The sequence below is a fragment of the Meleagris gallopavo genome, chromosome 8, assembly GCF_905368555.1.
Source record: "Meleagris gallopavo chromosome 8, MGAL_WU_HG_1.1, whole genome shotgun sequence".
Taxonomy (NCBI): domain Eukaryota; kingdom Metazoa; phylum Chordata; class Aves; order Galliformes; family Phasianidae; genus Meleagris; species Meleagris gallopavo.
This window is the reverse complement of record NC_139411.1, coordinates 10350483-10366833: the sequence shown is the minus strand read 5'-3', so window position 1 is coordinate 10366833 and position 16351 is coordinate 10350483. Positions and strand designations below refer to the sequence as shown.

The 16351-nt window shown below is 40.7% G+C and overlaps 1 protein-coding gene across 1 annotated transcript; it reads right to left on the bottom strand.

Annotated features, from left to right (window-relative positions):
• Positions 1-3274: 3274 nt before the first annotated feature.
• SUPV3L1 (Suv3 like RNA helicase) lies at positions 3275-16348 on the bottom strand. Its single transcript, XM_085229006.1, has 15 exons — positions 16052-16348; positions 13534-13611; positions 13166-13273; positions 11737-11851; positions 10999-11167; positions 10361-10472; positions 10010-10087; positions 9714-9805; positions 8651-8831; positions 8170-8263; positions 7441-7660; positions 7122-7202; positions 5950-6126; positions 4216-4364; positions 3275-3828 (listed from the first exon to the last, which is right to left on the bottom strand). The coding sequence occupies exons 1-15, from the start codon at positions 16290-16292 to the stop codon at positions 3333-3335; spliced, it is 2391 nt and encodes a 796-aa protein (XP_085085132.1). The 5' UTR covers positions 16293-16348; the 3' UTR covers positions 3275-3332.
• Between the last annotated feature and the right edge of the window lie 3 nt (positions 16349-16351).

Below are 16351 nucleotides of genomic sequence, written 5' to 3'. Positions count from 1 at the left end.
GAGACAAATTACACAAAAGCTCTGCTAGGAAAGGTTGAGGCCTTTTTATTCCTTTTGCCTGACTTGCATCAGGGATTAGTCCCAGACACCAGGAGATCCCAACAGCTCTGTTTATTTTCCACTATTCTAGAACAAGAAAAGCAAGAGTAAAGCAAAGGGGTGAACAGTTCATAAATAGTGCTTGGTCTAAAATGAGGCTTTTGATCTTCAAGAGAAAGGGAAAAAAGGAAGGAGAAAAAAGCCACACTACCAGCCAGAAAGCACGGTTCACTTCTCCTGTGTTCATGTTCCAATAACTGGCGGCTCGTTAAGTCAGACACTGACTCCCAGAGGGACTGTCGCTCTCCTCATTGTTTACCCACACCACCCAAGCCACAGCCCCTCTGGCCAGCAAAACTGAAAACATCACCTTTCAAGCTCCATCCCACTATGATCCACAGCTCATTGTGACTGTAATACAGTAGATTTATTTCTCATTCTCTCTTTTCTTTTTTTCTCTAACAGATGCCACTGAAAAAAGGTCTTAAAGAGCTAAATGTTACAGAGCTGGCAGCAAGCACTGTCAAATACGTGATGTGTCAGATCCACTGCATGAATCAATTGCTCATCTGTGGTGCATCCTAGCTTCAAGGAAGCTGTTGTGCACAGAAAGACAAGATACTGCTTCATCGCCATGTAGGCAGCAGTTCCGTGTTCTAAGGACTGAATTCCCAACTAATGGGAATTTTGTACATATTCTGGCCATGGGAAATGGGAAACGATCCTGAACAGATCGGCTCCCCTTGCCTGCCTCACAGAGGCTCGGGGCTTCCTCCTTCCCCTCTCTTTGCAGGGGCTGCAGAATTAACGCAGAACACCTGAGGCAACCAACCAGAAAATGCACCCCAAGGACAGACAATATTTAGAAGAAATGGAGCCAGCACAGACAGAAAAAAGTTCATTGGCTTAAGAGAAAGGCAGCTTTGTTTTTGCCTTTACCAAAGAGCACTGTTAGCATCATTTCCCATTAAAAGTGCAACAGCTAAACACATACACACACACAAAAATTAATTGTGAAACTAATAAATTTCCAAACATCTGAAAGTAGAATGACTGAAATTAATCTGGAAATCCGAGCCCTTGAAACAAAGTACTGCAAATCTGATTCCCAAGTCAAATGAACAGCATTGCTGCTGCTGTTTAGAAAAAACACTTTCCAGCACAGCCCTCCCAAGAAGAGCCACTCCATCTCCCCCGGGGGCTTGCTTGAACATGGAATGTTCACAATGCACAGCATGCACACCTCTGCACCACACCAGTCCGGATTTACCACGTGGGATCCATTTGGCTGCCATACTAAGGGCAGCCAATGACAGTCACATCATTAGCTCAGAAGAAAAGAAAACTTTCGTAAAAAGTCAGCCTGGAAACGCCTGAATACACTTCAGAGCTCTTGTAACAGTTACTATGGAGTCACTATGGATACAAGCCACCAGTTAAGCCAAGCACTAATCTCACCAAAATACAAAAAAGAATGCTTATAGGCATTTTGCTTCCGTATTGCAAGACTGGCATACACCCCCAGACCCAGCCACTCTTTCCTTGCTCAAAATACATGCTAGGAAGCAGCTACACATACAGTTAAAGGGTACATTCATCAAAACAGTCTAGAAGCAGCCCACGGGCTACATGAGTCTCCTGCAACCCACATCCATAGGGACAGGGGAAAGAGGACGGGAGTCATCCTTGCACAAGTGTTGCATGCTGCGCAAGCTGTGCTGCATTTAGGCAGAGGCTGTCATGAATCTGGGAAGCAAAGCAGAATTACTCATCCCCAAGCCAGAAAATTCACAACATGTTCATGGCCTCGGCCATACATACATAGCTGCTTATTTTTGCCTTGGAGGAGGAAAGAAAGATGGGGCTTTGCAGAAGAAAAGGAACATTTCCCCCTACGATGGTTTGGCACTGAAATCAGTATGAAATCACATGAACTAGCAACATTTATGCACTGCTTGCATTTTAGTAAATAATGCAAAAAGCGTGTGTAATGCATTGAAAACATCTGTGAAAAACTGTTAGCACACACACAGCTGCTGCAACACAGTTGTCTCCATGCAGCCACAGCAACAACTGAAACGAAACCCCCTTCTGTGAACACACACTGCAGCCTCAGCATCCAACTCTTTCCACTCCCCATTACCTCAACTGAGAGCTCAAGGGCTTGCTTCCACTACAAACATATGCCAGGGCAACAGAGCACAGGCACGTGTGTGAAAGAAGCAGAGCCTGGTGTTGCACTACCTTAAACACTATTAAGTGACACTGTGTCAGCAGAAAAGAAAAACAAACAGCTTCCTGAGAACTTGGTTCCAGCAAACTACACTTTCCACCCAGCAGTAAGCATCCAGGTTTCCCACTAGCCATAATAAAATGGGTATCTGGGAATGGTACCGGCACGAGTACTAAACCTTACCTGTTACTAAAGCTCAATAAACAGTCTATAGTTTTAAGTGACATATTTCACACATCTCCCCTCCAAATCCACCTGTCACAAATAAGCTAGAATGCGAAGAAAAAAAAAAAATATATATATATATATATCATTTATGAAGTGCAATATAACAAAATTGCTTGTATAAAACTGAATTAGCAGAAACAGACATGAACTTCTCAGAAATCAATTACACCTATGCCTCTAACATCTTCACCTTTCCCCCAAAAAATAATCACATAATTTTTCCCCCCCAAAAATTTGCCTTTTAGATTTTTTTTTAGCAAAAAAATAAAACTCAAAGAGCAAGGACAGGTTTAATTACCCTTCACACAACAGAATTTACCTAAAAAAAATCCTGTGACCAGGATTTAACCCCCAAGTATTAACACAAATGCTTTCTGCCTCCTCCCACATTTTCACAAGACACAAAGGTTAGAAGTACATGACTCATATCACCATTCTGACAAATTTCCTGCCAGGTTGCTCATTATCTGCTTGTTATCTGCTATACTCTGCCCTTTGAGAAGGTATGGAATGAGTAGCTAATTCATTACCAGTGAAATATCTGATGTTTATTAATGACGTGAGGATATATTTCAAGAAGGCATCAGGTTCAAATTTTCACAGAGCAGTATATCATACACTGTTGCTGAACACCACAACTGAAGAAGTGTACAGCAGATTGCTGAAAGCAAAGGTAAGCCTCTCAGCCTCATGAGTGTATCTCTCTGAATGCTTCACAGGTGGAGGAAAACCATCAAGGAGCTGCATCAGTATAAGCATGAAATGCCAAAGAAGTTATTAAAATAGTATTTTATTTTAGGAATAAAAACTAAACAGAATCAGGACACGGATTCTATTTTTTCTTTTTTCCCATTTCCTTTGAACTACTCTGGTCATTTCTTTTTGAAGCAAGGCCGTATCTACCACTCCTGTGCTGATCCTGCCATTCACTCTCCAGCTGTCTCAGCATCTCTTGCGTTAGAAGTCCTTCACGTAGCAATCTGTTGGCAAGAGATCCACGTCTGTGGCTTTTTAGATCCTCCTGCCTTGTGGCAGACCGATAGGCTCTCAAGCTCTTTCCTCTTCTTTCTCCTGGAACCTCCAGTGCAATGGAGAGCGGCTCTGCGGATTTTGCATCACGATGGTCTGAAACCGTCCTAGCATCTCTCTTAGTCCTTGAAAAAGGAAAGCCTTCTGACATGACTTCTGCTGCCCCAGAAGCAGCACCAGACTGGGAAGCTCGGATCAGCTTGGTGATGTTGCAGACACCAATTTGTATGATGTCATCTAGTTTTTTCTGAATATCCCGTACGAGGGCAGCGTCAGGGAACATATCCATGAAGCGGTAACTGAAGAGGTCAAACACAACAATATACAGTTAAACCTTTACGTTAAGGAACTACTGACCGGGACAAAAAAAGAGACATACAATATGTTAAGTAAAAAAGAAAATGTATTAAACGTTGTATGGAAAGATCACTGTATTTTAAGCGGTACTTCTGATGCTCCAATCCGGGATACCCTTGCTCCTAACTCTCCACCAGTCACAATCTGTTCTCTGCAGAACCCATGACTTGCTCCCACAATACAGCTACATCAGCATTTCCCAAGACCTTCAAAGGCCACAGTTGAGCCCACACTGCGCCACATACACACTGCCTGCAAAGACACTGCTTTTCTAGGACTGCACATTATAAATATTAACAGGAAAAAAAGTGAATCTCAAGTACATATACCTTAGCCACAGATACAGGTCAAAAACGTCATGAACAGCTTCAAGGTGCACTAGTTCCTTGATGTTCTTTGGCGGGGCTAGTGGCCATTTGGTGTGTCGACAGAGCCAGTCAAATGTCAGAGGCTCATTCCTACTGAACTGTCTTGCAAACTGGGGGGGGGGGAAGGAGAAGACAGAAAAAAAAGTGGATTCAGTGAAACCTGCAGTTAGTCAGTAGGGAAGAAATCAAACTATCGTTTCTGAAATGAGTTGTATTATTCACTCACTCAACTTATAAACAAACAGGCTGTTTACACTCCTCGTAACTGACTGAATGTCCGTTTGTACTCCAATAGCTACACTCTAGCAAATGTCTACTGAAACCCTCAGAGCATAGAACTGAATGAAGACTTAGTAGTGTAGTTTGCTCCTAGATAATGTTTTCATGCCCGTTTATTATCAAAGGAACAACCACTAACCAAATCAAAGTAATGCCACTGAACTAAATTCCCTTGAGTCGGTATCCAATACTCCGGAAAATACCTGCTTTGTTTCACACAGCCCAAATGCCACACATTCTTTTACTTAATTACTCAACCCAGGAGTCATCTCTCCTTTCCCAGACCTCATTAATGTAATTTGTCCATGGGCCATGCACAGAGTTAAGCTGCAAAAGTACAGAACTATCCAGAAAAACATAACACTGGAGATATATGATTTCACTTAGAAGAACAGACTTTGTGTTTTCTACTCCTCTTGCTCCTATTCTGTTAATTATTTTGTTTCATAATCTCCAGGATTGAGAAAATGATATTACGTGTGTTCCTTGACTTAGGAAATGCTTCATTTACAACCAAGCAGATTAATCTGCAGTAACAGCCCTTCAAAGATAGACATCTCTGCTCTTTTACTAACAGATAAACAAGACAAATAAGATTTAAATTAAAAAAATACTCAGGAGCACCGATGAATTTGTGTAACTACTTCCTAGCTGGCTAATATATAATACCACATATAGATATAATACCAGCTTTTCTTTTTTTAATAGCAATGGGGATTACATTCACATAGGCCTTTAACAGTGTACCTCCCTTCAGTATTACATTATGCCTTCCTGCACCTTTATTACTCAAGATCTGAATGCTTGGTATTTTTTTTTTAAGAAGGGACGAGTCATTTTTTAAACTCTTTAAACTGATCAATCAGTTTTTAAGGAAAGTCAGCACCCATTTTTGAAAGGCATAAGTCTACCTAACATCTGTCACAACATATGAGGTCACAACATATTATTAAAAATGTTTAGTATAATCCCTAAAAAGGGAAAAAGACAATGGTGTCATACAAAGTAAAAAGTAAACACACTTGAAAGAAATTATCAATTTTGAAAAACTGAAATCAGCTGACTAAAAATTCCTGAAAGGAAAAGAGTTTATCCAGGCCAGAAAACTGAACCGATGCAACTCTGACATCAACTTCACAGGATTACATCCTGTGGGATTTCAATTCTACATAACTGTGTTTTCACAACAATCATCACATTAAATCCCACATTCCCCTAGGTTGTTGACAAGCTAACACCTCGAATTAGTGTCACCTTGTTTTTAAAGGACTATTTTTCACAATCGGAATTAAGCATTAAGAATGCTCTCAAATGACCTAACGACAGAACTCCCAATAAATACAGCTGCTCACTACACCACAATATGCTTAGTCTAAAATAAAGTTAACATTTTCTGAGGAACAAACAATAACTGACCTTCAGCAATGTGGTACACACAAAAGGCTCTTTTCTATTCAAGGGTGCAGTGCAGAAGACGTATCGTGATCGCAAATTCAGTGGAATGTGCTGAATCATGTCTGCTAGAAATTTAAAGTCGTCGATATTGCAGACAAAGTAAAGCCCATCAACTTGTGAGAGGCTCACAAAAATATCCTGTGAGAACATCATCAAAGAGGTTTGTTAGTAGAGGAAAGAGTTGTCAAAGTTTTTATTACCACAGGAAAAAAAAAAAAAAAAAAGATTTGGTGGTTTAAATGCTGGTTATACTGAAAGAATAGTTAAATATCAAATGTAATCCACAGAAACAATTAAAAAAAAAAAAAAAGGAGGGGAAGAGGGAGTAGGAAGATCAGAAGAGCTACCTCTACTCTTTGAAATGTGATTTTCATTAAATTCTCTGACACAGGCTCAGAAGAGAAGACATAATGCACTCACTGTCCTTTAATAAGCATTTTCAACTGGTCTTCTAAGTACCCAATGCAGTTCTCTAGAAATGTACATTTCAGCTAGAAAGAATACTGTCATCAAAATCAATCACTTCCAGGTTTGCCACTTAGCATGGCGCAAAAAGCTGACTTTACAGTACAAAAAAAATCAACAACTGAGCTATTTTTAGACCAATGCCAGGAGCAGATCTATTTTAAGAAGAAAAGAATCAAAAGATAAATATGGTGTTGCAAAAGAGGAGTCCAAAGAATACCTGACAATTATCCAAGGTTTGGAGAAATAAGAGATGCCCTGTGCTGTTAAGTGCCCACAAGACTAGTTTCCCTGCTGTATATCTTCTGAAGATTTTTTTCAAAGCTCTTTAGAAAAGCACTGAGCTTCTTGACAAGATATGCGACTGAATACTTAAAGGTATCAGTAACAGACTTTTCCTTTTCTTTAATAAATGTCAGTACTTATAAGCTAGCCCTGAAATACACAAATTTTAAAAGTCTGCTGTCACCCTACCAGCTTAAATCTTCCAGGTCTCCAAGTATCATCTTTTACTTCTAGGTTAGAAACTGTATACTTTGCTATATAACACTGTAACATCAGCAAACAATGCATGCCTCACAAGCTGTCAGGCTCCTGAAGTACTGGTTTCTAAGAAAACAGCAACAATGAACAGTGCAGTGGAAGCTAATAATTTCAATTGCTCTTACAATTAGGTTAGATAGAGTGGCGTCAGGGAGATGATAAGCAAACATTTCTATCTGCTCGGGAGTAGGATGTAGGCCAGCAGCCTAAAGGGAAAAATAAAGACAACATTTTCCATTAATTCTCAGCATTGTTCTTATGTTAGTGCATCAGATACAAAAACCAGAAAGACGAAACTCCAAAGCACCTTACAGAGTTCCTTTTTTAGAGCACGCTTACCTGGAACTTAAAATCTTATATGCCTGAGTTTTTAATTCTCAAAAATATAAGCAGTTTCAATATAGCTGAAGCACATCTGTACAAACCAGGTAGTGAGACTCTCACCTTCACAGGGGGCACAGACTCGCTCAAGATCTCCTTCAGCTGCAGCAGGTCATCACGGTGCATTGTAGTGACTTCTCCTTGCTTGAAAGACGAGCCAAAACGCCCAGCTCTGCCTGCAATTTGTAGAGCCTGAGAGGTTGTAATTGAATCTATTTCCTTCTCTCCTTTTTCATTGACGGTTGGCTTTACTATTGAGTTAAAAATTATTCTTTTTATACACCTGAAATATATGAACAAAAGCAGAGAGAAATCCTTTTTGCAAACCATTTCCACTACATAACCTACAGCAGAAGAATGAAAGCCTTATTTTCTAAGGCCTCTTCTCCTGTAAAATAAATGGCTACAGACATTACTTAGGAACATATCGTATTCAGAAGGGCACCGCTACACCACATCCCTTAGAGTCACATCCACACTCTCCTAAATATCTCCAGGGATGGCAACTCCACACCCTCCCTGAGCTGCCCGTTCCAATGCTCAGCAACTCTGTCAAGAAATTCTTCATAATATCCAATCTAAACCTCTGTGGGTTTAGTCTGAAGCAGGCTCATCCCATCTTATAATGCAGAATTAGCTCAAATAAGCCATTCAAATTAAAGCTTAGCTCTTCACAGTCAAATTTATCAGTACTTCAGAATGAAAGCATTATGTACTGTGCGAGGGAGTGAGGAAACTAATGCAGGTATTAGATCCCAAACAATCAAACTATAAGCAGTCCAGAGTACTTACAAATTGAGTCCCATTCCAATGGCATCTGTAGCAACTAAGATTTTGCACGGGTCATTGGGATCATTGAATTTCTTTGCCTGTTCAAGTTTTGTTCCTAAAGCAGAATGACAGAAACTTCACATAGCAAACTCTTCTTATAAAATAAATACGGCACATCACTAAGATTGATGACTTTAAAGTAAGTTGAGAAAAAAAAACTTTGAGTTTGGTTGGTATTTGGCTGTGGTTGAGGGTAGAGGGACAGGAGAGATTTAAACCATTCCCAGAGCTGCTGACAGACATAATTTAATTAAGCCTATATAAAGAACAACATTAACTATTAAATGGTACATAATAAAACGCCTAACGCCAAGATTACAACATCAGTCAACAAAAATCTTTCACTATATTTAAATGCAACTAAAACTTCATTTTAGAAGTTTTTCTACAAAAGCATCAAAATCAGAAGATTCTTTTAAAACTAAAAGGAAGAATGCTTTACCTGGTGGCAGACTGCCATATATGACAGCACATTCTAATCCTCTAGCTTCGATCTGTCGACTGACGGAATAAATGTCATTCTTACTGAAACAAACAATGCAGTCCCCAGGCTGGAGGTTATCTAAAGACTCTAAGGCATAATCCAACACAGTAAGAGGAGTGAGTCTCTTGTAGTTTCGGACCTAGAATCAAAGCAGTTATCGAAGATAACATGACTTTAGATGAAAAATTCCTCTGGAAGATCATACAGCATAGTTACCATCCCAACTCTGACCGTAACACTGAGGGACTTCTCACAGACCATAATTATCTCTTCAGATAATTACTGGAAAAAAGGTATAATTGCATATTTGCAGCACTTCTCAAGCTGCAGGCTACACATCTGTACATGTCAACTAGATTAAAGTGAAGAAATACATAGATTACATAACAGTGGTCATTCTAGTAAGAAATAAGAGTCTGTTTCCAATATTTCAGTCATCCAAATGTTCTAAGTGGCCCTCTTTCGTAGCTACACAACCCAGCAATCACAGATATATAAAGCCACACCTATTCACCAGTAATTATGCAGGCTGGATTTTTTTAGGATCAAATTGTGATGTTTTTAATAAGGTTCATAAAGGAGCCTTCTGAAGACAGCAGCTTTTATTATAGGAAATTTGGGTTTCAGAGATTTTTCAATCGTTTTCTTCTAGAGATGAAAGCTCTTTTAACTCTTTTTCTCATCGTATGAGGAATAACAGATCAAGTAACCAGAGCAAAATGAGGGAAACTCTTCTATCTAGGAAGAACAGAACTGCAAAGAAAGCCACTACAAAGCTGCAGCATTCCCAAAGGAGAATTCAGCAAAATGATTACCTTTCTTTAAGAAAAATAAAACAAAAAGAATACAAACACTTCATAACATTTCCTCCAGTTTACAGGAATTAAGAAACATTCTAGTAAGAGCTACTGCAAGAGTAAGTTTGATCCATGGTATCCCAGACAAGAGCCCACGTTTGTTTTCCCATCATCAAGAAGAACTTGATGTTCTATCCATAACTTCACAGAACTAAAAAGCTTACCTCCACCTCCTCCCCTGTAGTGTACATGAGCTCTGTCACCAAATCAATGGCAGCACCTTCTCCACAAACATGGATCTCTTCTGCACAGAGTCCTAAACAAGACCCAGTGAAACAAAATACAAAACGTTACACATTTATATCCAACAGTAGATTGGCTGACATAAACAGTTACCCAAAAACAACACGTTGCAACACATTGAGGACTGTACATTTCACCATACATTATATTAAAAACTATTGTCATTATTTTTATGTACTCATGAACAAAAGTTAATTGCCAACACTATCAAGCTTACCCAGAAGGGCTCTTGTCCAAGCCCATCCTCTGGCAGGATCTCTGATCATCTGAATTTCATCAATCACAGCAACTTCATCTTAAAACAACAAAAAAATTGATGCATCAAGGAACAGCAGTACTACACAGAAATATCACAAATGCTTTCCAAAAAAAGTTGCTGAAAACAAGCTAAACCTCTACCACCAAAAATGCTGCACTACAATGATCCAGGTTTTACTGAAACTGCTCTAACAAAGTACAGAAATCATTCCAAAAGGAGTGAAAAGGAATAGCTGTGTTACCTCACAATGTCTCAGCGTTAACACACAAAGATCCCATAGGAGTCAATGAAGCAATTGAGTATACGTACAAGGTGTGTTTGTGCTGCACATTTCAATGGTACAAGCAATATGAGAAGCTTGTCTGGCATCTTCAGTGGCATACACACGCTCTTCTCCTGTCACCAAATCACATGGCACGTTCTACAGGAATTCAGAAAACTCATGTTAAATTTCTTCATTACAACATAATCTTCTTCCCAAAGGGGGAAGATAGCAGGTTCTTTAAGCAGCTTCTAAGGCAGTATTCTGGAAGCTATTCAGAAAATAACTCCACAGCATTTTGAGACTTGTGTCTTGTATTTAAGTCCTATTTGACTGAAGGGCATAATGAAGAAGTAATATCCTTAATTAGATGTTCCTCCTCCATTTCTGCAAAAAAAATTACATCTTACAGTTAACAGCACAACCAGGCTGAACCCAAAAAGAGAAAATAGGAATGGAAAATGAACGCATGTTACAGGGATGGCAACATGGCATATGCTCTGGAATAAAGTGATGTTCTACTCTGCCTAAAGCTGAAATGACTGCTGGGAACTGATACTGCTACAAGTTTGCCAAAAGCACCATACTAGGAATGCTGCTTCATGGAGTTACAGCACTTAACAAACATGCAATCATGAGACTGTTCCAATACTAAGTGTATGCATAAGTAATATAACATACTGACAGCAGCATTACTCTTTTGGAAGATCTCATGAGCCAGAAGTTTCAGTGGACCACAGTAGATTCCAGATTTTGCTGACAAAAATCTCTGGATAGCATGGTATGTTTTTCCACTATTTGTAGGGCCAGCATGGAATATTATCTTTCTCTGAATAGCCCTGGCTTCTGGATACCTAAAACACACACACACAAAAATATCTGTTGAACCTATATCTGATGTTCTGGATACTGATTTAGGTGACATTCTTAAGCATTTATTTATTACTAAACATTTGTTTAAAAGCTTATAGACTTTAAGATCAAGTTCTTAAATATATCCAGCGAAAGGAGGTTCCCATGTCTTACATACTCACTGCACTAATCATACAATCCTTTCTAACATTTAGATTTAAATTTACACAGTATTCAAAATGACTCTCGCTGTTACGGTCTCTCTTTGGGTACATCAACATTTTAACTTTCCAACATACTAATTCCTAGATACAGCCAAAAGGCAGCTTTCTGGAGAGCCAATACCAACTCAGTTATTTTCACAATTGATACAACCACACTTTCCTCTTAACTGCTTGCAATATACCTTGTAACACAGATAAGAATTTCTGACACAAGCTATTACAAAAACAGAGGAATGAAACTGAAAACATTACGCAAACACACAGAAAAAAAATTAGCCCACAGACTTTGAAATTCCAAGTCACTAAGAAAAGGAAACATCACAATCACTTGCGATGCTCTCACTGACCAGTTGGGCGGCAATCTTAAATCGCTGATCTTGCGCAGATCATCCATACAGTCCAGCATTGGAAAGATCTGCTTCGCATGTCGCAAGAAAAATGGAAAGAGATCATCCACGTGACCTGGAAGACAAACGCTTTTAAGTAAGCTTATGTGCTTGTCCGAAGGCTGGCATCTCCGTAACGCATTCTGAAAAAACTCAGTGCTACTTCCACCACACACTTATGTGAGTCTTTCAGCTTCTGGCTCTCTGTAGAAAACAAGAAACTAATATGAGCACGTGAGCTCACAAAAAAGCATGGAAAGCATCTTAGATCAGTTCGTTCACTCTTGCTATTCTCCAAGACTACACAACTTCTACATAAGAAGCTATGAAAGAGCAGGGTGAGAAATAATTTCTTCTGTTCCAAGAAGATCTGAGTCTTTTCTCCCTAAATTCACATGCTGCCTTAGAGTGAGGAAAAGCTTCTAGAATGTGTTCGTTGATAAACAGAGAAAAGCAGAGGACCTCTAGAGTAGCTTGTAGCTTCCTGAAGTCACAAAAACTTGGGTTCCTATTTCAGAATTTTGAGACCCTAACCCCTAGGTGAGTAAAATAAAAATAAAAAATAAAAAGTCAATTCAGAAAAGAGATCCAAGTTCACAATTCACAGTTCTGAATGCTTGCAGAGCAGACACGGGGTCTTAAATTACTATCATTAAAAATATACATACAATGCTAAAGTTCAACCTCTGGAGAAAGTTGTTTCTACAATTACCAGCCAGCATTGCCCCTTGGTTAAGTGCTGTTAATTACAACACATAATGCAGTACGCAAGCAAGCAAGCAACGCTTCTGCCTACTACAAGATGAGGAAAAATGCTTTTAATCTGGAAGACAGTAGATTTTTACTAGATATTAGGAAGAAATTCTTAACTGTGAGGATGGTGACAGACTGGAATAGCTTGTGCAGTGAGGCTGTGAATGCTCCCTCCTTGAAAGCGTTCAAGGCCAGGCTAGATGGGGCTGTGAGCAAGCTGGTCTAGAGGAAGGTGTCCCTGCCTATAGCAGGGGAGTTGGAATACATTATCTTACATGTCCCTTCCAACACAAACCATTCTATGATTCTGATTCCACTAGTGCCACACAGAAAGTGGTCACAGAGCTGTGTTCCCAAGTTTCTCACGGGCAGGAGAAAGCTCTCAAAGTGCCCCCTACTGACAAAGGAACACATCGAACAGTGCAGTTTTCATTTCAGCAATGAGCAGCTGCTACAAAGCAATGGGTTTCCACTTGCTAAGATCTCCACCTCTTTTGTTCCCACTTCAAAAGACAGAACACAGCCTGTGTTCTGCATGGTAGGGGGGGGATCACAGATAAGTAGGTAAGTACAGAGGTCAAAAACAGGAAAAAAAAAAAAAAATGCACGTTATCTTACAAGCACTCCAGATACTTGCCTGCACCACAGCATATATCATTGAGAATAATATGCAAATCAGCACTCACAGAACTGGATTCCATGATATATTTCCTAAAGCTTATAAAGGCTTGGTGAAACAGGCGAGCTGCAAAAGATAATGAAAATCTGAATGTGAGTGGGATCACAACACTGTATTTGTGAACAAAACACTGATGTGGTCCAACAAAAACCTATTCCTTCACATGAAATATTGCAAATAAATGTAAGGTTATTTATTTGAACCCTGTGAGAGAAGCAACGTAACCAACCACTGATGCGAGAATCATGAAAGACCCAATCTACTAATAATCATATCCAAATAAAACCAGATTTCACATAAAAGAAAATCTTAGAACATTTTCTTACCATCTAATCCATTTTCTGCTCCTAGCCTTTGGATTTCTTTTCTCTTGTAAAACTTATTTAAGTTTTTCAGGACTTCACCTGCAGAAGAAGATTAACATTTCTTAGCTTGCTCAAAATCAAATGACATTTGACTTCTCCCCATCTTAACCACAGTCACTGATTAAGGCTTTTGTGAAAGAAGACAATCTTAAGCTGTGATAGAACAGCTTCTCCCAGTAGAAACAGGAAACCATAAGCAAAGGAACCTGCAGCAAATATCTTACAAAACAAAACAAGAGGTACATTTTGGGGGCAGTTTGCATTGTCGTGTTTTTTTTCTGGCCCCTATCAGTGAGCAGTAAGTTTTAATGTGAAAATTAAATCTGTTTGAATCATTCAATTAAAGCTTTTACTGAGCATCCTGAGAGACCTTCTCTGCCTCTAAGACAGACACTCAGGAAGATCTAGCAAACCAGGTGCAGAGTTCTTCCTATTTCTCTGCTAAGATAAAGGTGGGGAGAATAAAACTTAGCAGGCTTCCTTCAGATAGATCACAAATTAAGAGATTTGACATGAACATCTAATTACTGTGAAGTTATTAATAAGCCCATTCCCTTCCCTGAAAGTTCTAAGCTGTAAAAAAAAAAAAAAAAAAAAAAAAAAAAAAAAAAAACATTCACCAATGTATGCTCTGAATTCAGTTCATTAAATGTTAGTTAAATCACAATGACAAAAGTGCCCCATTCCCATCATTAGCAAATCAGGAGTTCATACCAGCCATCAGCACCTAGCCAAAAGCTTATGCTATTTTTAAAATCAATGTCTACAAAGGCCTGTACGACACAATGCCAGGACTCACACAAAATGTCCTGTTGGGGTGCTACAGCACCATGCTGCACTCTCTGCAATTAACTAGCTAATTATTTGAAACCTCTACCATGACACGGAAAGCTTCCCGTTAAATAATCAAAAGATTACCTCTTTTTCTGAAAAACTACATTCTAGAGCAGAGGTAGCCTATTTTGAATAACAAAAACCACCAAGTGACAAGAGCAGAAAACCAATGCAGCCAGAGCCAAAAGCGTGAGAGTGGTGGCTACAACCCATACCCCATGCCTTGTTACAGCAGTGCTATGAATGGATTTCCAACTACAGCCTGTAGATTACTTCTGGAGTGCTCACACAGGTAACTGAGTAAGACCAAGGCTGCTGTCAACAGGCAAACATTAATAAACAGCCATCTATATCTTCATCAGAAAATGGTTAAGGGCCAAGGAAACCGAAGATAGATTGGAAAACATCTCAGTAGAAGAAAGAATGAGTTCTTCTGAGAAGCATCTGTAGGAAGGGACAGCAGCTAACACGACATCAGACATATCTGAACTCTCAACCTGCTGGCCTTTACTGCCAGATGAAAAGGTCTGCCAGAACATGTGTCGCTATCCAAGGCAACGTGACAGGAGGACCATCACCGCTCTAAACACCCAAGGCCACGATCCTTCCTAAGCACAAGCATTCATCTTAAAAATAAGGTCTATCTAAACAAACTGATGCTGCCATCACAAACCAACTAGGGTATGGCCATGGTAACTTAATGCACATAGTCAAAATTATTTCTGCAACAACCAGCAACCAGGGTAGATACTCAAGAGACGTGTCCTACCTCAATCACTAATTACCCTTTCTACCATTTACTTCTGTTGTAAGAATTTCTTCCTTCATCTCAGCAATTGTCTCACTCTAGAACACTATTTCAGCTCACATTCTTCAGTTACTTGAGCATTACTGATTTCTCAGTGCAATTTTTCAACCAGACTTACGCGGTCTAACCCAGGCGACCAACCAATACACTCATTCAGGCATTCCTTCTTTCTGATGCAGGAACTGCTGACATCACCCACCTTTCTCAGCTTCCACCTCTCATTAGGAAGCACATACCCATGGTCTGACAGCTGAAGACATTCAATTGACTTTCAGTGCGCTGAGTGTTATAGCTACAAATCGGCTTAATTTAGAACTCTGAAGCTACGCAGCATGATGTGCTGGCTTCCCACACAGCAGATTTTTCTGTTCAAAAGGATCATCAATTCCAACTCCTGTTCCACACAGGTCTGCCCAAAAACCAGGCCATGTACCTCAGACCATCGTCCTGATGCTTCTTGAACTCAGTCAAGCTTGGTGCTGAGAGCACTTCCCTGGGCAGCCTGTTCCTGTGCCCTTTCTCGGTGAAGAACCTTTTCCTGATGTACAACCTGACCCTCCTCTGTACAGATCCAAGCTCCCTTGGGTTCTGCCATCTCTCACCAGCGAGCAGCGCTCAGCACAGCGCTCTGCTCCCCCTCGAGAGATCCAAACCAACCGAGATCGCTTTCCCACGCCTCCTATAACTGGGCTTAACGAAAGTAACAACGCCATCACCACGCTTAATTAAGCCCGGCGCCCGCAGCTCGGCCGCCTCTCCTCCCGGCTTCCATCCCGCCGTCGGACGGACCGTTCCCGCAGCCCGGGCTCGGCTCCGGGGCACCGCCGCCCCCCTCACCCTTATCGAGGGGCCGCGTGAGCTCGGCACCCACGTCCTCCTCCGCCGCGCCCTCGGCAGGCTTCAGCGGCACGGGCACGAAGAGGGAGGTGTCGGGGGCACGCAAGCCGCCACCGCCCGAGGACGACGATGAGGAGGAGGACGAAGCGGCGGCGGGGCGGAGGCGGACCGCCGCGCCATGGCGCAGGACGAGTCCCGCGCGCGCCGACAGCCGCAGCAGCGGCCACGCGCACCGCCTCATCGGCAGCGAAGGGCAGCGGCGGCGCAGGGAACGCGTCACAGTGCGGCGCCCGCCTTACG